Consider the following 24,974-nt stretch of genomic DNA (forward strand, 5'->3'; position numbering starts at 1 on the left):
GCCATTAGTAAAATGATTTCTGGTTTGGTAATTCAAATGTCCATAATTCTACAGCCTGTAAAACACAAGTACTCATAAGTGTTTATAAATCCAAGCTTTAGCTCACGAGTGTACAACAAATTAATAAAGTATCACTCACAAGTAATGACATGCAAGTTTTGTAGCGTTTGGAGACTTCCTTGGAATACTTTGGGCAGCATTCCACAAAAACTCTACTACCCTTGTTTCCATTCTCAATCGTGCAGACTTTTAATGATAGGTAACTTATCCTTTACAAACGTACTACACTAGCGATCAGTTTCTGACGTTCGCGTCTGCATTGATAATGATGCTCAATTACTCGTGTATCATACAAATCATTGCTTCCACAAGCTCTTCTCGTACTTGCAACTTGCCCCAATTTGCTTGTTGCTTTTGCACGTTGATATGTAAGACTATTATACATGCAAGATGCAAAGAGTATCGCCATTTATTTTGTCATCCATGTGTTTTGTGTTACTGTAACTGGTTACTGTTATCAATCGATCGTCGATTGTCGCAGTACTGTATACAATAGTACCAAATACACCATAGAGGCTGTAAGAACGCCCCCGTTCCGTGATGCATTTTCATAGCATACACTCAGCTTTTCCATCTGTGACTAATTAATGATTTTACCACATCAACAAAGTTAAGTACAATATAACCATAAACACGAGCGGGAAGGAAATGTTTGGATTTGATATCTGGAAACATAAAAGACATTTTTCTCGATAATGGTTGGTATGATAGCCATACGAAATTCTTTTGTTCCTTTCAAAGGATTTACGCGGAGACAGAGACACTTGTTCACTTGTTCTCTTTGTGCGTGGAGGAGTAATATTTCTTGGACAGCTGATACCATTTTACTTATATAATACATAAATTGTAGCATAGATTATTAACAAGAAAATCGGTGTTGTGCGGTACTTATTTTAGTGTATTGTGGTTGTGTTCTTGTTTGTTTCTTGCGTGTTTACTTCCATTATGTCACGTGGAAAATTAGTTTTGTTTATACTGTATTGAAATAACAGTCAGCATACCCTGTAAGAAAAATAGTACTGCCAACCTAACATGTTGATTGGGTCATCAGTCTGTACATTGGTTTAATCAAATACAGTAGAGACAATACGCGACACTTACGGATTTCGCCTTGCTAAAATGGGAGACAATTCGACGGTGGCGCTCGTAGTGACTTGACCTGAACAAATCGCGCTAAATTCAAATATCAATGGAAATGTATATACGGAAATGGATAAATAAATTACGTCTAGAAAGAAAGTGGTATTGAGATATTAACTTCGAAGTTGCTAAAGCAATTCTGGATAAATGAATGAAGAATTATTTAAAAGCTTATTATTTAAAGACTGAAATTAGACACATAAACAAGATATGAAATGGGCTGCTGTGAAATGGCTTGATCTTTCATTTATGCATTACTTTTTTAGCTTGAGCATTCCTGCCTGAACTTTTACTGTTGGATTTGTCTTTTTTATTTAAAAAAACATTGTATGATCACATTAAGACACTTGTCAATAAAATATCGGCACATTCCTTACACACATGATGCAATGAATTAACATTTAAAAGCTGGACAATTTTCCTCTTAACATGAAGCCTACTAACAGAAAGAAAATCTATAAAATTCCGGCTTTAATCTGAGAAGAGGGATTAAAGAAAGAAAAGTATGAAAATGTTGTCAGTAGTGATGCTTTGAGGAATATTTACGTGCAATTAGAGTAAAAATGTAACATACCCTTGGCTGTATAGTCGAGGATTTTTAAAGTCGCTGGCCCGGAAATGATATGAACAGATCTTATAATTCTTCTATAAGCGTAACGTCACTTCTTTCTTGTACACCTTATCCAAATCACTTACGTGACATTTCAAAACCCACAGATCACACCTACGACAACACATCGGTATTGAAGGTTAACTGCTGCACTATACAATAAAATATGCGTATTACATTTTATGCCAGTTAAAATATGGGTCGAGCAGGTCAGAAGATTATGAAGTACTATAAAGATCTCTGTCACTGGAAGAATATGTATGCAAACACATATTACTTACATGTTCTTGTCACGAGGGAACCTGAAGAACGACTGCGCATTTTTCTCTACTTAGTAATTACTGCAGCCAAACACAGCACATACCTTTCCCCTCATGTTGAGAGGAGATATCAAGGAATGACACACGCTACTATTTAATTATGTCAACTCACTGAAAACGCATAAATAACACCAAAAACTTCACACAAAAATACACGTGCTCTTATGAGAGAATCAGTACTGTTCAGGTCTATCCGCTAGAGTGAGCTCCAATAGCTGTCCCTCGATATCTCGCTCAGTGTCGCGTATTGTCTCTACTGTATTTGGTTTAATGCAGCGCACCATGCCACCCTATCATACGCTGATTTTAATTGCTGCGTAACTGCTACATAACTCGATTTTTTTTTTTTTTTTTTTTTTTTCCATATTTAAGCTTTGGTCTCTCTCTAATATTCTTACCAATTACCCTTTCCCCCAGAAACCAATTAAACATGTCCTAAGTGCCTCAAGATATGTGTGCTATCCAGAGCCATCTACAGTTAAAGCAGGAAGGTACGCTTGGCAACGCTGTATCTATCTGTCAAGTGGAGGCCGGCAAAAAAGGGGGCGTGTCCAATTTTGAATGGCTTCACCCATATTCACTACCTTTAGACCAACACGATGATTGTGATGAATGCACTCTCTTCGTAAAATGGTGCTAAGAAACACACACATCAGTAAATGCATTCACTGAAGTTAGAAATACACATTTTACATGAATAAAAACAAAACACTTTAAGAACAATACTTACAAGCTCGATTATTGTGGAGCATTGACAGCTTCCTCCGCTTACTGTTTTTATCCTCACCGCTGACATAACTCGTTTTCTTCGTCTGCTTTCAACACTTATTTAACACGACATTGAAATATGTAGACAATAAACAATCTTCGCACCATTATTATTGCACCCACAATGACGGCGTTCAAATCAGAACTGTTGATTGTCATCTCTTCCTAAAGCAGCTCAGGATACAGAGAACAGAAATTCTTTATACTTTTCACTTCCCAGATGGTCTTCGTATACCACTGTTCTGCAGACACACACACAATACAATGCGATGGCACCCCTAACTCACCTCTCTGAAGTTCTTCAAAATAGGGATCACATGATTCATTACTCTGCAAGAGACCTAAACAAGTGTCACAGCTTATCCTTCTGGATATTGTCCATATTGTATACCCGGAAATGTACAGCATATTACCCCCCACATCTCAAAATGCCCACCAAAAGAATTCACATGATAAATGTGAGTCTAATTTGTTTATTATTTCCATATTGAGCCCACACCACCGCATCCCTAGAATATCCTTGATACTAATTTTCATCTCACTTTCTAGGACTTGAGGTGTAGTAACGTTGTAGTTACAACCAATAAGCTATAAGTACTGACTAAACCTTCTTTCTAAGTTATCACTTTGAAAGTTTCTTGACAGTAAATAATTTGACAGTTCCAAACGAAACTTTTTGAGTAGGGCCTAACTATTTTTCCTTTTAGTGCAAATAATAATAACAATAATAATAACAATAATAATATTTGCTTTATGTCCCACTAACTACTTTTTTTGGAGACGCCAAGGTGCAAGAATTTAGCCCCTCAGAAGTTCATTTATGTGCCAGTAAATCTACCGACATGAGGCTGATGTATTTGAACACCTTCAAATACTGCCGGACTGAGCCAGGATCGAACCTGCCATGTTGGGGTCAGAAGTCCAGCGCCTCAACCGTCTGAGCCAATCAGCCCGGCCCTTTGAGTACAAAGTTCGAATAGGTGTGCCGTAAAACTACCTCTGTCTACAATATTTATCCATTTATACAGGTGAAAAGTTATTTGTTGCAGTATGCAGTAGAGGGTTAAGACCCTGATGGATCAAGCCAATGACATTTTGTCGCTAGCCAGGCTGTGTATAAATCAATGTAGAAAAGCAGGATCACAATAATAATTCCTTAAGAATGTGGGCCAATGGCTGATATGAAACTGAACCCTGGCTGAGCAAAGACTCACTCCCTTCAAGAGGCTCTCTTAAACATACCTACCATGTTTGACCAATGGGCTGTCTGTCACTAGCCAATATGTATACGGACCAATAAAGACAGGCTGCAGCACAAGAAACAACATTAAAGCTTGAAATTTTCTTCACCAAACGAAAACGAAAAATAATTCATGCAGTAGAGGGTTAAGCAGAGAGCCTCTTGAAGGGAGGGAGTCTCTGCTCATGTCAGCTATTGGCCCACATTGTTTAGATTATTTTCTGCTGTGGTAGTTAGTAGTAATGAAATCTAGCTGGTATTTTTAATCAATCAATCAATCAATCACCACTGATCTGTATTTAGGGCACTCGCCCAGGTGGCAGATTCCCTCTCTGTTGTTTATCTAGTTTTTTTCTTAAATAATGGCAAAGAATTTGGAAATTTATGAACATCTCCCTTGGTAAATTATTCCAATCTCTTGCTCCTCTTCCTGGAAATAATTTCCCCAATTTGTCCTCTTGAATTCCAACTTTATTACCATGTTATAATCTTTCCTACTTCCGAAAACATAATTCGAATTTATTCGTATGCTGACATCATTCCACGCCATCCCTCCCATGACAGCTTGGAACATAGCACTTAGTTGAGCAGCTCATTTCCTTTCTCCCAAGTCTTCCCACCCAAACTTTGAAACATTTTTGTAATGCTACTCTTTTGTCAGAAATCGCCTGGAACAACTCGAGCTGCTTTTTTTTTTTCCAGTTCTAAATCAAGTAATCATGGTGAGGGTCCCATACACTGGAACCATACTCTAGTTGGAGTCTTACCAGAGACTTATATTCCCTCTCCCTTACATCCTTACTACAACCCTTAAATACCCTCATAACCATGTGAGAGTTCTGTACACTTTGTTTACAGTTAGGTTTATGTGATTACCCCAATGAAGATCTTGCTTTACATTAACACTTAGGTACTTACAGTGATCCCTATCATAGAATGTCAAAAGTAGCTGATACTCACGCTTGCCAATACCCGGGGAAATATTTGCAATGGGCGGGAGTCGCACACCCGAAAACTAGTGGTGAGTGAGCTGACCGCCTGTTGAGGGAAGAGCTCACTTCAGGCAGCGAGAATTGAAACTTCGTTTAATGGATGATATTCTCGCGAACTCAAAACCATTATTCCACTCCCTCTTCTTCAGAAAGTATTACATATAACACCATAAATGATAAATAGCGTATTATTATTATTAATTTTTTTTTTTTTGTTTTAAATACATAGAGTTGAGCCTCTATGGACAGCGTGGTAACAACCAACTTCATTTTAGTGTCTAGGTCTTGTTCTTATTCCGACTTTGACTTCCTGCCAGTATCTTCTGAGCCCAGCGACGAGTGCCTGTTTATGCTCTTCAGACAAAGGTCCTCTCCATCTTCTGGAAGTTGATGGCATTTTGAAACCTTGATACTTGTTCACCAATCTTCTGAATGCGTTCCTGTTATGAATTTCTTGGTCTGAAATACCAATCTGCCTCAGATCTTTTTCGCATTCCTGGAACCATCTCCTTCCTTTTCATTTGAATCTCACAACAGTTAGTCTGAAGCACACTCAACAATAGACCACACACCTCATGCTGTATTGAGAGGTAAGTCTCATATAACCTATGCCATCTAACTAACACATTCTCTCATTCAATTCATTAATTTAATTTTATCTAATTTATCAGGTTAACTTCATGGGCATCGCAAAAAAAAAAAAAAAAAATTATACCAGACACAATGTATCTGTGTTAACCACATCTTCATGTGCTGTCCTGACAATGTCCAACAACATTTCAGCAAGATTTAACAAGCACCGTGAGAGCATCTCATTTATTACTTTGATTGAGGATGAAACAACATCTAACAGTCCCCTGTCAGCTAGTGGTTATTTACAGCGGTGTCCAATGGATTACATATAGCTAACACCACACAAATAGTATTGATGACAAGCTACAGGATCAACATTTACCAGTTCCCATTTACTATTGAAATATTAATGATCAGCATTATTAGAACTAACAGTTCTGTGTATATAAATTAATACTTGAAATTATTCTCAATGATGAACATACTCAAGATGTTAGAACCTAGTTCATTTTCAAATTTATTCATAATTCCATCCCAGTTTTTAATGTCATTTTGTATATATTTGTTTTCATTTGTTTTATGTCATTTGTGTGCATGTACATTTGTGTAGTTATTAGGTGTTTTACATTAAGGCTGAAGATGGCAGCCCCGGCCGAAACTAGTCCCTAATTAATGTAATTTAGAATATTACATATAATAGTATTGAAAGGTGGACCATTACTACATTAATTTAATAATTATATAGTTCCTGGAACCATCTCGGCCTTGTCGCCTTAGATTGAATAAAATTCCATATCCTTTTTGTTAGTCGATCATCAGTCATCCTCAAGAGATGAGCATAAAATAGTAGCCGTCTCTTCTTAATTGACGCTGTGAGAGGTTCTGTCTTGCTGTACAAATCCTCATTCGGTCTCATTCGCCACTGTCCTTCAACCCACCTATTACCTAGGATTTTTCTTAGTATCCTGCGCTCTCTTTTTTCCAGCCGGTCAGCTTGACCTTTACTACTTAAGGTCAAAGTTTCAGACGCATATAATCCCTCAGGTTTTACAACTGTGTTATAGTGTCGAAACTTGGCCCCTATACTCATAGACTTTTTACTATAGATATTCTTTGCCATTTGGTATGCTTGGTCTAACTTCCTCATCCTGACATTGATTGCTTCCTCTTCTAATCCATCCTGCTGGATGACTTCACCAAGATATCTGAAATTCTTGAGACGACCGATTTTTCCAAGATTAGTGATCATCCATTCAGATCCATCACAGATGTTTGACATATATTTTGTCTTCAGAATAGAAATCTGGAGTCCTACCTTTTCAGCAACTTCTGACAGCCTATTTATCTTCTTGACTGCTGAATCTAGGTTGTTAACAAAAATGGCCAGGTCATCCGCAAAGGCCAGGCTGTCAACGTACACCCCTTTGTGCTTAGGACCAAGTCTGAACTGATCTTCCTTTGTTTCTTCTTGGTCTAACAACTTCCTCCACTCTCGAATGACTTTTCCCAAAACACAGTTGAAGAGGAGTGGGGATAATCCATCTCCCTGTCTTACACCCGTTCTGATTGTAAACGGTTCTGAGATCTCACCCATAAATTTTACTTTCGACACTGTGTCAGTTAGAGTTTGTTTGATCAAATTTCTTGACGTATCGTCCACTCCAAACTCTTCCAAAATATTCATTAATGACTCGTGGTCAATGGAGTCATATGCTTTCTGAAAGTCAGCAAATACAACCACATAGCTCTGTCCTCCTGTCTTCTCGTACCTGGTGATGCTCTTCAAGTTAAAGATCTGTTCTGGGCACGAATGGCTTTTTCTGAAGCCAGCCTGATATTCTCCAATCTGTTGGTCAAGGTGAGCTTCTATTCTGTTCTGAACTGCTTTGGAGAAAATCTTATAGGGAACAGATACTAATGATATGCTGCTATAGTTGTTGACATTCTTTTTATCACCTTTCTTGTGCAGAGGGTGGATTAGTGCTGACAGCCATTCAGTTGGTATCATCCCAGTTCTCCAGATATCTTCAAAAAGCTTGACTAGTACATCTAGAGTTTCATCATTTGCCAGCTTCAGTAGTTCTGCCACTATCAAATCTTCACCAGCTGCCTTATTATTCTTTAAGCTGTTTATACTCTGTTTGATCTCCTCTTTACAAGGAGGGAGTGAGTTGGGTAGTTTGTGGATCAGGTCGCACACAGGGAATCTTTCTTTTGGTTCCTCACAATAAAGAAGGTTTTCAATGTACCGAGATATGATCGTACAGTTTTCTTTATTGGTCAAGCCCAGCTTTCCATCTCTAAAACAAAGGCTGGGGGCTTGGTACCCTCTCAAATTAGTCTTGAATGTTTGATAGAAGTCTCTGGAATTGTCTTTCCGGAAATCCTGATCGAACTGTTCTAATTGCTGTTTCTCATATAGTCGCTTGGCCCTTCGGAAGGTTCTGGCTGCTTCTTTTCGAGCTTCACGGAACACATCGAAATCTTCAGATCTTCGGGTCGAGTTCCACTTTCTCCAGGCATTTCTTCTTTGGGTCAGCACTACATCACAGACCTCATTCCACCATCTATGCTTTCTCTTCTTAGCTGTCAGGATTGCAGTATTAGCTGCTTGTTGGATCTTGGAGGTGATGTCCGTCCATTTATGAGATTCAAATGTCAGTTGCTGGTGGTATTGTTCTAAGACATCTTAATTGATTTTTAACTTTCCAAGGTCGTATTTATAAATTCTGTTTCCTGGTTTCAGGGCCTTATTGAGAGGAATGAAATTAATTTTGATCTTGGAGAGGTAATGATCTGAATCAAACTGGGTACCTCTCTGCACTTTAACGTTCATTATTTCCTTAATCGCTCTCCTGGATATTGCTACATGATCAATCTGTTTCTCTCCACACACATTGCCTGGTGATTGCCAAGTTTTTTTGTTTGCTTGGCTTGTGTTTGTAGAATGTTGACATTATCTGAACATTGAAGGTACAACACAGATTGATGAGTCTTATACCATTTCTATTAGTCATTTTGTGAGCAGGATAGTTTCCAGTTGTTGATCTGAATTGTGGTTCTATTCCCAGCTGAGCATTAAAGTCATCTAATAAGATCGTGATGTTCATAGATAGTATTTTCTCCAACTGTTCTTCAAGAAGGTTCCAAAACTGTTCGACTTTCTCAGGACTACGTCTGTTGTCCTCATTGATCAGTGTGTATCCTTTGTTACCGCAGCTGAGAGTTAGAATGGAAAGTCTCTCAGAGGGGCTGAAGAAGTCCACGATTGAACTGACAACCTTCTTGTGAACAACAAAAGCTGTGCCAAGTAAAGGCACGTTCTTACCTATTTTTATAGCCCTTTTGCCTTTATAAATGCTATACCCCTCAAAGTCCATTATGTCTTCATCTAGGTATCTTGTTTCTTGGATGGCTAAGATGGTTATGTTGTGTTTGTCCATCATCATCGTCAATTCTTTGCGTTTTCCCACTTTCAGTAGTAAATTGACATTCAGCGTCCCAAAGTAGTATTTCTGTTTCGTCTTGAATTTTGTTCATGTAGTAATGTCCTCAAAGCATCTTGGTTCAGGCTCCCCAGAATCCACAGCCCTGATTGTGCTCTTAAGAGTGGTAGATTCCCTCAACGAGGTACTACCTGGGATAGTGTACTTGTCGTGACGACATTCCATGCTGCTTGGTTGTTCAAACCGCTATGGGTCAGAAAACTCCTTCCCGGTAGTAGAACCAAGGTTGTAAGCCCTGGACCTCAATAATAGGCCGCTCCTCTGGAGTCAGTTGCCTTTCGCAGCCGCTTCACTGAAGAACAGACGCTGTTAAATGAAGATAGTTCATCCGCTTTTTCCGCCGTTGGGACTTGGTTGTCGTCTTCCGCCTTCCAAACCATTGACTATCTTCACCGTAACCCTGGTAGGGACCCTCACAAGGTACTACCAGCCGGGCCAGCTGGACCAAGGTTTTTTAAAGAGGTGTTACTCCTCTACCACTTCCCACTTTGTTCTGGCTTGTGACAGACAGAGCCTGGCTTCCCACACATTGGGCTCAGGATGGCAGGGTTTATTATTATTATTATTATTATTATTATTATTATTATTATTATTATTATTATTATTATTATTATTATTATTATTATTATTATTATACATACATTATCATTATAGACTGTTGTGCCTTTCAGCGTTCAGTCTGCAAGCCTCTGTGAATTTACTAAACGTCGCCACAATCCTCGATTTGCAACTAGTGTTGTGGCCTCATTTAGTTCTATACCTCTTATCTTTAAATCGTTAGAAACCGAGTCTAACCATTGTTGTCTTGGTCTCCCCCTACTTCTCTTACCCTCCATAGGAGAGTCCATTATTCTCCTAGGTAACCTATCCTCCTCCATCCGCCTCACATGACCCTACAACTGAAGCCGGTTTATGCGCACAGCTTCATCAATAGAGTTCATTCCTAAATTAGCCTTTATCTCCTCATTCTGAGTACCCTCCTGCCATTGTTCCCACCTGTTTGTACCAGCAATCATTCTTGCTACTTTCATGTCTTTTACTTCTAACTTATGAATAAGATATCCAGAGTCTGCCCAGCTTTCGCTCCCGTAAAGCAAAGTTGGTCTGAAAACTGACCGATGTAAAGATAGTTTCGTCTGGGAGTTGACTTCCTTCTTACAGAATACTGCTGATCGCAACTGCGAGCTCACTGCATTAGCTTTACTGCACCTTGATTCAATCTCACTTACTGTATTACCATCCTGAGAGAACACACAATCTAAATACTTGAAATTAGCGATCTGTTCTAGCTTTGTATCACCAATCTGACATTCAATTCTGTTGAATTTCTTACCTAGTGACATCAATTTAGTCTTGGAGAGGCTAATTTTCATACCATACTCGTTGCACCTATTTTCAAGTTCCAAGATATTAGACTGCAGGCTTTCGGCACAGTCTGCCATTAAGACCAAGTCGTCAACATAGGCCAAACTGCTTACTATATTTCCACCTAACTGAATCCCTCCCTGCCATTTTATACCTTTCAGCAGATGATCCATGAAAACTACGAACAGCAAAGGTGAAAGATTACAGCCTTGTCTAACCCCTGTAAGTACCCTGAATCAAGAACTCATTCTACCATCAATTCTCACCGAAGCCCAATTGTCAACATAAATGCCTTTGATTGATTTTAATGATCTACCTTTAATTCCATAGCCCCCCAGTATAGTGAACATCTTTTCCCTCGGTACCCTGTCATATGCTTTCTCTAGATGTACGAAAATAAACGCAACTGCCTATTCCTCTCGTAGCATTTTTCAATTACCTGGTGCATACTGAAAATCTGATCCTGACAGCCTCTCTGTGGTCTGAAACCACACTGGTTTTCATCCAACTTTCTCTCAACGAGTGATCGCACCCTCCCTTCCAAGATGCCAGTGAATACTTTGCCTGGTATACTAATCAATGAGATACCTCGATAGTTGTTGCAATCCTTCCTGTTCCCTTGCTTATATATAGGTTCAATTACTGCTTTTGTCCAATCTGGAGGTACCTTACCAACAGTCCATGCTAATTTTACTACTCTATGAAGCCATTTCGTCCCTGCCTTCCCACTATACTTCACCATTTCAGGTCTAATTTCATCTATTCCTGCTGCTTTATGACAATGGAGTTTATTTACCATCCTTTCCACTTCCTCAAGCATAATTTCACCATCATTTTCCTCCTCCCCATGAGCTTGGCTGTTTGCAACGCCACCAGGATGATTTCCTTTTACATTGAGAAGATGTTCAAAATATTCCCTCCACCTCTCCAGTGATTCCCTGGGATCTATTATGAGTTCACCTGAATTACTCAAAACACTGTTCATTTCCTTTTTCCCTCCCTTCCTAAGATTCTTTATTACTGTCCAGAAAGGCTTCCCTGCTGCTTGACCTAGCCTTTCCAGGTTATTACCAAAATCTTCCCATGACTTCTTTTTGGATTTAACAACTATTTGTTTCGCTCTGCTTCTTTCATCTACGTACAAATCCCTGTCTGCCTTGGCCCTTGTTTGGAGCTATTTCTGATAAGGCTTCTTTTTACGTTTACAGACTGCTCTCACTTCATCATTCCACCAAGATGTTTGCCTTTTCCCATCTTTACACACAGTTGTTCCTAGGCATTCCCTTGCCACCCATTCACTTTCTATATCCTAAACCTGCTTACTGTCTACTGTTCGAAACTTCTCACTAATCATATCCATGTACTTTTAATTTCCTCGTCCTGGAGATTTTCTACCCTTATTCGTTTGCAGACAAATTTCACTTTCTCTGCCCTAGGCCTAGAGATACTTAGTTCACTACAGATTAGATAGTGGTCTGTATCATTGAAAAATCCGTGGAAAAACTTGTACATTCCTAACAGATTTCCTGAATTCAAAGTCTGTTAAGATATAGTCTATTATGGATCTGGTACCCCTAGCCTCCCATGTGTAGCGGTGAATAGCCTTATGCTTGAAGAATGTATTCATGACAGCTAAACCCATACTAGCACAGAAGTCCAGCAAACGCTTCCCATTCCCATTAGCTTCCATATCTTCCCCACATTTACCAATCACCCTTTCGTATCCTTCAGTTCTATTCCCAACTCTCACATTGAAATCGCCCATTAGCACTATTCTATCCTTGCTGTTGACCCTGACCACGATGTCACTCAATGCTTCATAAAACGTGTCAACTTCATCCTCATCTGCACTCTCACATGGTGAATACACCTCCAAGTGCCAAATCTACCCACATCATTCGCTCATTTACGTGCCTAACAGAAACTATGTTGCGTGCAGTGGTATTCCTGATAAAGAGCCCTACCCCAGACTCTGCCCTTCCCTTTCTAACACCCGTCAAGTACACTTTATAATCTCCTATCTCTTCCTCGTTATCTCCCCTTACCCGAATATCACTTACTCCTAGCACATCCAGATGCATCCTCTTTGCTGACTCAGCCAGTTCTACCTTCTTTCTTCCATAAGCCCCATTAATATTGATAGTTCCCTATCGAATTCCATTTCATTCGCCAAGTTGTTTCCATGGAGTCCCTCGCCTGTCAAATGGGAATGGGACTCCATTACTCCCATAGGTCTGAGGCTTGCTTAAAATGTTCTGAGTTCGGTAAATTCATGAAGCAGGATGCTACCCTACTTGCACATAGTCCAAGTGAGGATCTCTTCTCTAACGGGTTATGGACCACCGGTGAATTGTATAGTCCTAGCCGCGTAAGCATAGGGAGGGCCATGACTCAGAATATGTCCGAGATGCCCACTCCCATTCCATAGCAACTGGTATCCCGACTCTCAGGACCACTTACTAGGCCACTCAGCCGTTGCCCATGGTTCACGAACTAGGACGTGACTACAGCAACCCACAAACATGAACCATTTATTATTATTATTATTACTATTTCGGTGATGCTGCGAAACCAGGAATCCTGGGATCACGTGGCAGTGTACGTGGAGAACATTCTTCGTCAGAAGAAGAAGGATTTGGAAGCATACGAACGTTTGTAGAGGAGAAATGAAGAAAGAAGACGTCTGAAAGACAAAGCACGATATCACCCTGAAGTAATGCGAGAGCGGTTCCGGGGTGATGACACACATCGTGGGAAAAGGATGTGTGGTTTTAGTGGGTAAGAATCTCACACACTTGTGGAGTGCGCACCCTTCACAAGTGTCTTCTGAAGATTTTCCACAATCCCTCGTTAAAAAAAAATTATTATTATTATTATTATTATTATTATTATTATTATTATTATTATTATTATTATTATTATTATTTCAAGTTGGTTTCTAATTCTTCTTTCTCTTAACTCAGTTTTAGCTCTGTCTTCCAGAAATATAACTGGAAAGCTCATTTTTTGAAAGGGACAACTGACGTCTATGTGGTGGGACATAACTGTCAGATACCGTCTGTATTTGTCAGTCTACATATCTGTTGTAAATAGCACTGTTTCTTAAGAATAGCCTCCTTTACTCGAGATGAAAACTCACCCTTTACTTGGTCTGTGAAATTGTGAATCTGACGCGAGACTGTGCTTTTTGGTAGTTGTATGTCTTTAGCAGTTACAACTCTGTACATGACTCCCAGATTGAGAAGCTCGTTTGCCAGGTTAATGAAGGCTATTCTCCCCACAATTTCAAAAGGTTTTAAATCAAGGATACTGAAAATCAAACATATCTTCAAAACATTATCCTTGGGTTCTTTGACTACCGTTTTAGCCCTGAATTTGATTCAAATGTGTCTTCTGAGAGACGAAGTGGAACTACTTTTATATGCTAGTATGGCAAAACATTGCAGGCATTGAATGTAACAAATGCACTGAAGTGTCAGAGGATCCACATTTTCGGAATATTCTACCTAAACTGAACTTTAACTATTTGAAACATTTCTCATTTAGTTTTGATTTAACCTGTTCTTTCTTCTCCAGTGCGATTTGATAACCTTGGAAGAGTTCTCTTTACACAGCTCACTCTTGCAACGGGATTACTTATGTTCCGTATCCACTGACGACAAGACAGATATTGGCTGGTCAGGATAGCCACTCCAGAATTCCAGGTAATCGAGCTCGAAAGTACCGGCATAACAGTGTTGCATAATGATTCCAGCATTTCCTACAATGAACATGAAGCACTCGCATACGTAGCATGAGCTCGTACTCTAATCCCAGTAAGGAACTTTCATCCCATCAACACAGTAATTACAATTGAGAAGACTTTTCCTATTAGCGAAACTCACAACCTGACTTTTAACCCTGTTTATCATCGTACCATTACCTGCTGTCCAACTCACAAAATTGTCGAGGTCTTTTTTGCAATTGCTCATAATCTTGCAACTTATTTATATATTACTCTATACAGTCCAACATCATCTGCAAAAAACCTTATCTCTGATTCCAGTCCTTTATTTATTTCATTTCAATCATAAAAACAATCAGACACTACTGATGTGCATTTAAGGCAGTCACCCAGGTGGCAGATCACTTATCTGTTGTTTTCCTCGCCTTTTCTTAAATGATTGCATTTTTATATATATTGGGTCTATGCATAAGTTTGTGCAGTTCTTATATTATATTTTACTGTCATTGTCACGTATTGTAACTCACAATCACTCTGTGATGTATTTACCTCCACTCTCTATGACCTTCTGCCAACGTTCAGGTAGCCGTTGAATGCCTCGCCTGTAGAATTGTTTTGGTTTTGACTGGAAGAAATCTGTTAGCCATTAGTCAAGACAAGCTTCGCCAGGAAACACTTGCCCCTGAATGTGGTTAGAAAGAGAGCGGAAAAGATGGAAATCTGAGGGGGCAAGGTCAGGGTGGAAATCTGAGGGGGCAAGGTCAGGGTGATACGGAGGATGAGGAAGAGGTTCCCAGCCAAGTTCAGCAATCACACCTTTGGTCAATTGCGCTGTATGCAGACAGGCGTTATTATGGAGCAATAAGACTGGTTGTTGTCTTTGTCTTTTGTTGTCAGTAACAACGGCAAGCCATCTTAGCTGGTCACCATAGGCTCCATGCGCTGATGGGAGAAATGTACCGCTGCGCTGTGAATGTTGAACATTGTAAGTTAATGCGTTTCAGCGTGCACGTATCCGCTGTTGTGTCACCGCGTGCTGCCATGGCCTACTAAAAAATAACAGTGGGATTTCAGAATGTTTTATGCAACAACAATTGGCCAAATTATTCCAAACTTGCAGAAAGTGGTTATGTAATAAATTTACAAGAAAAAACAGTTTTGCAGGAAATAGCAACAGAGCAATAACTGCAAATGTGATTGAAAAGAAACAATGGTTCACTATATATCCTACCATTTCACGGTAGAGGCAACATAGTAATTGATGTATTAGTAGTGGTGATAACGAGATTAGTGTTCATATACACATTCAACAATGCTGTCTTCAGAAAAATATCCTTGACTGTTTCTAATACAATATCATGTTAGCGTAGGTTAATCCTGCTACGGAAGCGATTAATTTTAAATTTTAATTACTTTTAAACATAACCATGTTTTCTAAGGAAGGCCTTGGTAACAATAGTTATTATTTCATGAAAGCTAATAATTGTTTCCATGAAATGTAAGCATATTTCAGCTGTTGTTTACGCAGTTTGCTCAGAACACGTCACCTCCCGTACTGATCGACCGTGTGAATAAAAAACAATATAACACTATCTTTTGTTTTTCTTAAAATTTAAAGAAGTATTGAATCCTAATTTGCCATCTCTCTTTTCTAACGTTTATCCCAGAGTATGGGATCCATATCAACGAATAAACAAACTAGTGAAATATTATGAAAATTATTATTACATAAGATTTTATATTTTGATGAATTGAATGAGAATATCTAAATAAATTTAAGATCTTCAAGTTTTCTTCTTTTCTCTTTTTTTCTTTCTTAAATGATCACATGCTAGTTTATACAATAGTTTTCTTCTATACTTCTTTCATTTAAACTTGATTCAAAGTCATTTTTTTGAGCAACATAAAGTTCTAAACTTTCTAAACCATTCATGAATTTTCCCTATTTGGTCGAATGTACTGTATTAACTCTATGCCATTAGAAATGTCTGTAAATTTATGATTATTTTCAACCATACGCTCTCCCATTGCTGAATATCTTTAATGTTTGACTGCATTAACATATTCTTTGTACCTTATAGCCAAACTTCTTCCAGACTGTCCTATGTATCGTTACCTACATGTTTGACATGTCCATTTGTAAATTCCTGACTTATTAAATACTAGCATGTACCCGCGGCTTTGCCTGCGTTTATTAATTCAACTGTTTTATATAATAAAAAAACTATTTTTTCCTTATAGAGCTTCCGGTTGAACTATATTAGTGTCCTTCCAATCGGAGCTAAGATATATAGTGCGTTTGCCTTTCCTACTCTTGAACAAACCACGTATAGTTGACAATGGGAGAAGAAGCCTTTTCGAAGACGGAGTCTTACAACTTTAATAGATTGTTCTTGTGCCTTGTTGATATTCATAGCGAAATTGAAACAAACGGGGAACTGCAGACATCTAAACTTAAAATGTATATCCAAAGAAATGATTCGAATCCGAGGAATGAATATTACTTCGCTCGCGGCATGACCAATCATGAGAATGGCTTCAGTAATATTAGTCATCAGTTTCAGAGTCATGTTCATTGCAGAGGGCATGATTCTTATTCTTAAGAAGGATAATTGGTGCCACAATCGTCTGCTCTTAAGATGTTCGAGGGTATTCCAGGTGACTCGAAGTCTTTCAAAAGCTCTGCCGTAACTTTTTAGAACATCGGGTAATTCTTGTAAAAGTTGCTTGTTGATGACGGTGACAAGTTCACTTCTTGGAGCAAGAATTGCTCTTTGATATAGCCATGCGTTATTGGTGAAATGCTGTGGCCACAAATGTTAAAAATTTCAGATCTGTGTGTTTATTATAATCTGATCTCTCCGGCTCCGTGGCTAAATGGTTAGCATGCTGGCCTTTGTTCACAGGGGTCCTGGGTTCGATTCCCGGCGGGGTCGGGAATTTTAACCATAATTGGTTAATTTCGCTGGCACAGGGACTGGGTGTATGTGTCGTCTTCATCATCATTTCATCATCATCATCATCATCATCATCATCATCATCACCACGACGCGCAGGTCGCCTATGGGAGTCAAATCGAAAGACCTGTATCTGGCGAGCCGAACATGTCCTCAGACACTCCCGGCACTAAAAGTCATACGCCGTTTCATTTCATAATCTAATCTTCTTTACTATAGCCTATGTTTTCTCTAAATGAAATAATAAAACATGAGATTGAGTTAGTTGAAAGAAAACATGGTAACCGGATAATTCTTTTGAGTGTTGCTTATTGATGATGTCGACAGCTTCATCATGTTTTGGTGCAAGAATTGCTCTTAGACACAGCCATGCATCTTAGGTGAAAACCTGTGCCCACCTATGACAAACATTTCAGATCTTTGTTTGCCGTAGATTTGGCTGGGCATCGCACACATGAACACAGACAGATAGACAGACATCATGGACTGAAGGAAAATGGCTTCCTATTCCACGGACTTAAAATAGCATCTTGACTGATATGTGTATTATTATTCCTTGTTTATTCTTATCCTCTCTTGTGCCCTATATATTTCCTCTAAATGTATACATGTCCAACCCTTGTCCCCTTTCTCTACGGGGTTTGGGTATGAAGTGAGATGAATCTTCGTAGCAAGATTTTACGACCGGATAGCTTTCATGACGTCAACCTAATCAGATGAGTTAATGAGATGAAATGTACGACATGATATATGATAATAAGAATGAATAGGATGAAACCCAGCGCCGGCACATAGCCCACTCCTCTTGAATAGCTCAAGACTTTCCGTCCCCATCCGATGGACAAATCACCATCAATATCCTACATTGACACAGTCAGGAGGATACTCTTGAGCCTAATCCACCGGTTGGCCTACAACTTACATTTTTTTAAAGCTTGGGCACAGGACAATACCCGTATATTATATGGTTCTCATTTATAATCGATGATGACTTCTAATCAATGTAATAGACAATCAATCTAATCAACCACATAACTAGGTCCAACATTTTAAAATGTAATTTAAGAAGATAAAGTACTAACATTATGTAAACTGGTAGGTTCTGTCAATAAATGGGACAAACACAAGGAACAAATGCGAACTGAATGACACACTTCAGACTTCCAGTCCAATAAAACTCATTTACAATGGTCAATTTACCAAAACTTTTATTGGAATTCCACATCCGGTGTTTTAAGTGTCTTTTATATTTTCGCTATATATTTTAATGTGTGTTTTATGTCTTGTGATAATCCATTCTGTAAGGGATTTTAATGATTGTACATACATTGTATAACTTGCCGTTGTTTAGAATTATAAGGCTGAAGATGACCTCTGGTTGGGTTGAAACCGGTCCCTTAAATTATGAAATGGTCAAAAAATCTCTTTATCATTTTATTTATAGTGTATTGATAGGTGGATAACCTCATACCTATTCTCCATCACCCCCATTCATGACAAAGCATAAAATTAGTTCACTTTTGTCTGTTTTGTGCTTTGCGGGCACTTTGCTATCATCTGAATGAAAATCGTCTGCCGAACTGTTACATTAAATTCTTTTGACAAGTCTCTGGAATCAATCTGATGACTGTGGCGGTGAAAAACTTCTTTTTTTGTAACCCTCTGGAAAAAATGGTAGGCAAATAGGCAGGACTTAGAAGATGATCAGACCTTCTGTTTCTCACAAAGTGAGAGCTGCATATTCTGCAGTTTAAGCATTTCCAAGAATTGATACACCAGAGAAGTTAACTGGTATACCTAGTCGTACCATAAATACTGTCTCAAAGTTTTTAATAAATTTCTACAAGGCGATGAAAGATATTTTAATAACATGATAGCAGTAGTTACATGGATATATAAGGAACACAAATCACAAATCTTTTTTCTTTGAAATGGCCACCTTTAGCAAATGCCTTTGCTGGCAGGACCTAGTGTTTACAGTGCACTATGTCTTCTGGTATAGGCTAGAGCAATTTTGTTCCTTTCATAGATCTGTTTCTGTCTTATACTTGGCTTTGACAATATGAAAGTGACAGAGGTATGAGCGATACTAGTAATGCCAATCCTTATGCAGCCAGTCCTGTTATGAATGGTGTGAAAATGTTGCTCATAGGGTCGTTTGGTGTATGCATTTCAGTGGGCTTGGCGGACTGATATGTAATAGCAACTCTGGCTTGGTGAGGAAAGCAACGGGAAACTTCCTCACTCCTCATTTCCCTGGTACGCTTCTTCAGTGATGCCTAGGCTATCTATGACAGCTGATGGCAGAGCTGTTGAGGATTCCACCAGCGTTAGCGCTGACGGACTGAACATACAATACCTTTAGCAAGCATACATTCAAGTTATACCAGTAAGCGTGCTCAAACAATAAAAATTAATCATTTAATGTGGCCATTCATGGTTAATTAAAATTGTGCAGAGGTAGGTGTGTGTGCGTGCGTGCGTGCGTGCGCGCGCGCGGGTCACTTTCAACACTACCATGTTTTAGCATGACCCCTGGCAGTGAACTGGGTCTTTTTCCTAAAATTTAACACATTATTATGCAACAGTAAAACATATTGCATACCTGATTTTTGTACCATATGAAGGTGTCAGCCATCCAAAATGAAGATATAAATTATCAAGTGCATATATATATGAAAATGAAAATCCACAGCCTGTTTCCAGTCAATTGACCGGGTCAGGAATGGAATGAATAAAGTCCAGAAACAATGTACAATGCAGTGACATTAAAATGAACATGTGAGACTTAAAATTAGACAGATTTAATATTGTACTGTACCGTTACAAAGTTAAAACTGAAGATAAAGGGTGGTTACAATGATATTAAAAAATTAAATTGTGCACACAATACATTAAAATAAGGCAATTGGATGCCATTAAGGAATGTTTCTAGTTAATTGATCTTGATGCTAAAGAAGATTCTTAAAAATGTATTGCATTCCATTACAAAGTTCTAATAGTCAGATGATGTTGTGTGGTAGCAATGACATTTAAGATTAAATTGTGTACCTAAAATGATTAATGTTAAAAGAAAGTACATTAAAGCCGTGAAAAAACTTCCAGTTGATGTTCTTAACGCTGAGGGCAAATGTTGCGCATGAAGGTCAGAGTAGTTCTAAGATGCAGGTGGTAAAGATTTGCAGTTCAATGCGGAACGAGAAGTTTGATCTAATAAATGATAATAATAAAAGTAAAAATTCGTACAACTACTGCTGAAGAAAAGGGCCGATCAAATGGCATAAGTAATATGTGACTCACCTTGTGCTGTGTTGTGTAGAACATAGCTAGCTGTACATGACTGACTTCATTTCATTCCTGAGCCATATTTGATTAACCTTATTCTGTGTTTTCTATCTCATTAGGATGTAACCTTCCTCTGTTTGCAAGGATATCAAATGTTTTGGCACCAGTTTATAAGATAAGCATTTCTTAAGAAAAATTGTGTCTAGAGATTTTGAAATTTTAGTTTTTAAGTTCTTAAATCTGTTCAACAATTTCTTAGTCTGGCTGCATACTCATTGTTGATAAACTTAACCATAATGATCCTGTATTGACTTGTCTAAATCTATTACAGAAACTATTTAAAATAATTTATGTTGGGTCCACATTGTCAGTACACTTTTAATGATTGAAAAATATTTAAGATATATAAACTTCATGGTAATTTGTCCGTATGAACTGTGATTACATTAATAGTTAAATCAATTTTATCATTTCCACCATTTTGATACAAAGTTTTGCAATGTGTTTACATTACAAATTAATATTAATTTGGTACTAGTTTCGACCTAAGGTCAGGATCATCATCAGCCGTGTATGACGATTGTCGGGAGGATTGGAGGGGAAGTGCAGGGCAGGAAGAACGGCAAGAGCGAGGAAAGTAGGGGAAAGAAGGGCGGGGCTGTTTTTAGGGCGGATCCGAGGGATGGGGGAATAGGAGTAGTTTCTGTGGGAAGGTGCCATAAATAGAATGAAAAATTCAAAGCAAATTGTAATTTTTTTAAAAAAGTCTTTTGCCTTCAACCCTCCCTTCTATAATCAACTGTGGAAGGTGGTATTTGGAATGCTGCAAGATATGTCCCAGGCATGCAGTGTTTCTCCTCTTAACTGTAACTAGCAGTTCTCAAACTCTATTCACATGTTTCAGGATTTCTTTATTAGTTATTCTTCCAGTCCATAGTATTTTAACCATCCTTTAGTAACTCCACATTTTAAAGGTTTCTATCTTCTTTGTTGTAGCAATTTTTCTTTGATACCATATAGAAGTATAGATGAGATGTAACATTTTATAAATCATACTCTAATTAACGCCCAGATCTGTACATGTAAGGACTTTCTTAAATTCCATGAAAGCACTACGGGCATTCTTTATGTTCCATTTTATCTCCAGGTCTGATGTCCAATCATTACTAAGCCACGTTCCAAGAATCAACAAAGTCACTGATAATTACTTTACAACTACTATAACTTCTAACAACATGGACAACACAATAAGATATAAACATATTGGCTATCAGTTTGAACAACAATGGCGCAGCGTTTTGCCTAGCAGAGGCACTTTCAACATTTGGTGTTTGTACCGGTGTTTTGTGTTTGATGAATAATGATGTGATGAATAAATCTCGGCTGACTTTTCAGAGTTTGACACCTACTCTACTCTTTATCGAGGCTTGGACTGGCACAAGGATTTCCGTGAAATTTCCTTGTGATGGAGCTTAAGAGTTTCATGGCTCACAAAACTGTACATTCCTTTTAATTCCAGGCATACACTCTATATCCCTAGAATGTTAATTATATATTAAATTAATTTCCCTCTTTTTTGTGTGTGTGTGTGTGTCCATTCACTAATATTGGGCTTATATTTCACATGGTTGTAGATCCAGAAATGATGCAGAAGAGCTTTATATCAGAACCTGGATTTTGCCCTGACTGTGGTTCTATATTACCAGAGTTAAGGACTGATGGTGGTGTAACATGCTTCACTTGCAAGAGGAAACATGGACCTGAAGGTGAGTACAAGATAGTTATACTGATGGTAGATGCAAATAGCCAGGATTTGATTGTGAAGTTGTTGTCCTCTTTGGTGCATACACATAGTGAATTGCTTTACCTGGAGAAGTCCATACTTTTCCCAATTTTTTCAAGTATTTTTAAATATTAAGTCTTCATGTATTCAGCTTTAGTCACCTAGGCCTATAAGTAACACATGGTGTGAACATTTCAATAGCTTCAAATTTGTAAATTAATTTTAATATTTACGAGAGTGAAGCAGCAAAATGTTCTCCTACCTCTAATGTCGATACATTTCATTGCTTCAGTTTTTCCTGGATTTTAATGGAAATGATAATCCACAGCCTGTTTCCAGTCATTTGACTGGGTCAGGAATAGAATGAATGAAGCCCCCTTCTAGTGGCAAGGTTCAGAATTGTGCCGGCTCCCGAAGCCGGTCGCACTCCTCTGGGGCAATGATTAATGAAATAAAATGATATTGGAGAGTGTTGCTGGAATGAAAGATGACGGGGAAAACCGGATTACTCAGAGAAAAACCTGTTCCGCCTCCGCTTTGTCCAGCACAAATATCACATGGAGTGACCAGGATTTGAACGGAACTCAGCGGTGAGCGGCCGGCATGCTGCCACCTGAGCTATGGAGGCTCCTGGATTTTAATGTTTATTTTAATTTTGTTAGGTTAGTTTTAAAAATTTTTCTTCAATATTTTTTACAAGTATTCTTTTGATGCTGACCTTAAGCCACTATATACTGTATGCAGTATATACCAGTATATACCAAAAAGGGTATTACGGTTTCGCTCGGTATATGTTACGATCAGCGGCGGCTCATGACATAATTTTCAGGAGGTTCACAACATTTTTGTTCACGTCTCAAATGTACCAAAGTGTAATGCAAATTAGTTGAAAATAACACATTAAATCATTTCACTAAAAGTTCTTTGTACGGTTCATTCCCTACTCATAATATGGTGGAACCCTTATAACTGAGGATCCATTTTATTTGAGACTAATGTGTGAGTATACAACAAAACTAAAATTACTATTACTAAAATGTTTTTATTCCATACACTGGTGAGGTAAGGCAAGTCTTCTATCAAAATGATAAAAATTATAAAGATGAGTTTTCTATGAAGCCAGGAGATGTTCGCAGTGCCTACGTGCTGCTGTGCGAGGTAGCATCAGCAGTTAAGTTGGCAGCATAGCTGATGCCGCTTGTATCAAAAAAAAAAAACCAACAAACAGTAAACTTTGTACTCACCTCAGCCATTCATAACAGATGCTGGAAATGTTGTCTTTGTGTTCGAAGATAGACTTCAACACATCTACACATATTGGCGAAGACTTTCACTAAAGTTTCTTGTGTAATGGACTGCACATAATTAATGATATTCACTTTAAGTTCATCAGTCGTTTTTGGATTAGTTTTGTACACCTCAGATTTTGCCGCACTCGAGAGGAAATAATCTGGTAGGGTTAAATCGGGAGACCTGGTGGCCAGAGATATTATTTTATCCCCAAAAAATTTATTTAAAAGGTGAAGCGAATGGTGGAGTGTATGTGCTATAGCATTGTCCTGTTGAAAGAAAGAACATTCAATTTCGTCTTCATTCAACTGAGCAATAAACTTGTAAATTATTTTTGAGCAGTAGACATCAGAATTCACTGAACTGTCAAAGAAGATTGGCCTTATTACGCGTGCTCATGATATGACAATCCATACACCAAGTTTCTGTGAATGCAGTGGTGTTTGTCTTAGTGCTTTGGGATTGTCTGAAGACCAAATTCATGAGTTTTGAGAATTTACATAGTCGGATAAGTGAAGCCATGCTTCATCTGAAAAAAACGTTTTATTTAAAACTCATGCTTCATCTGAAAAAAGCATTTTATTTAAAACATCAAGTTCATGTTGATTTATGAATCTTTGGAACCATTAACAGTACAGCACTCTTTTTTTGTAATCGGTTTCTTGTAATTCATGAACCATGGTAACTTTATAAAGGAAGAGATTCCTGTTTCTTGAGCTAATTTGCATGTTGATTTACTTGGACTTTGCAGCCTTATATCGGAAATTTCATCAAGTTTTTTGTCTGTTAAAAGCGTAGGCCTGCCTCTTCCCAGTACATCGTGAACTGACCCGGTCACACAGAATTTAATTATCAAATCCCAAACGGTATCCCGGTTTGGACACTTTGAATTAGGAAACCATGCCTGAAATTTTAGTTCTACATTTTCTGTAAACCGCTCGCCTTCGCGAAAAACGTATTCCACCAAAAAAAGCTCTCTGTTCAGTAGTAAACATTACCACCCGTATCCTGTTGCATTATTCCAATAATCTGTCTGAACGTTCACTCACTGCAATACACACTGACGATTTCGACAGTCCACAGCTCACACATGTGGCTTTCCCTGTACTGCTACCGTGTTGACCATGGCCTGTCGGCGAGTGAGGGTGACAGATATGACACCATGCTGTCAACTCAACTGCTCATGCTACCTTACGCAGCAGCACATAGGCACTGCAGAGAACATTACCTGGCGCCCGTTATTGCTGTGAAAGTCAGAGGGGAGCAGCAGTGACCTATAAAAGGAACTGTCCCGACATTTGTCTTAGTGGGGAAAATAGAAATCATGGAAAACCATTGTTAGCCGAAGCTACTCTGTTCGG

At 38.5% G+C, this 24,974-nt stretch overlaps 1 protein-coding gene across 6 annotated transcripts in view; it reads left to right on the forward strand.

Annotated features, from left to right (window-relative positions):
• Positions 1-808: 808 nt before the first annotated feature.
• Positions 809-24,974, forward strand: part of Polr1H (RNA polymerase I subunit RpI12) — a 68,896-nt gene continuing 44,730 nt past the window's right edge. The window contains exons 1-3 of one of the 6 annotated variants that reach the window (XM_068227219.1): positions 814-944; positions 5,406-5,720; positions 22,175-22,306. In XM_068227219.1, the coding sequence (XP_068083320.1) occupies positions 22,183-22,306 (124 nt within the window). In that variant the 5' untranslated portion in view covers positions 814-944; positions 5,406-5,720; positions 22,175-22,182. Of the gene's footprint in view, positions 945-1,043; positions 1,065-5,405; positions 5,721-14,150; positions 14,279-22,174; positions 22,307-24,974 lie in introns of those variants that run through there. The other 5 variants (XM_067145445.2, XM_068227220.1, XM_068227221.1 and 2 more) reach the window with 5 other exon arrangements.

The sequence above is a fragment of the Anabrus simplex genome, chromosome 4, assembly GCF_040414725.1.
Source record: "Anabrus simplex isolate iqAnaSimp1 chromosome 4, ASM4041472v1, whole genome shotgun sequence".
Lineage (NCBI taxonomy): Eukaryota > Metazoa > Arthropoda > Insecta > Orthoptera > Tettigoniidae > Anabrus > Anabrus simplex.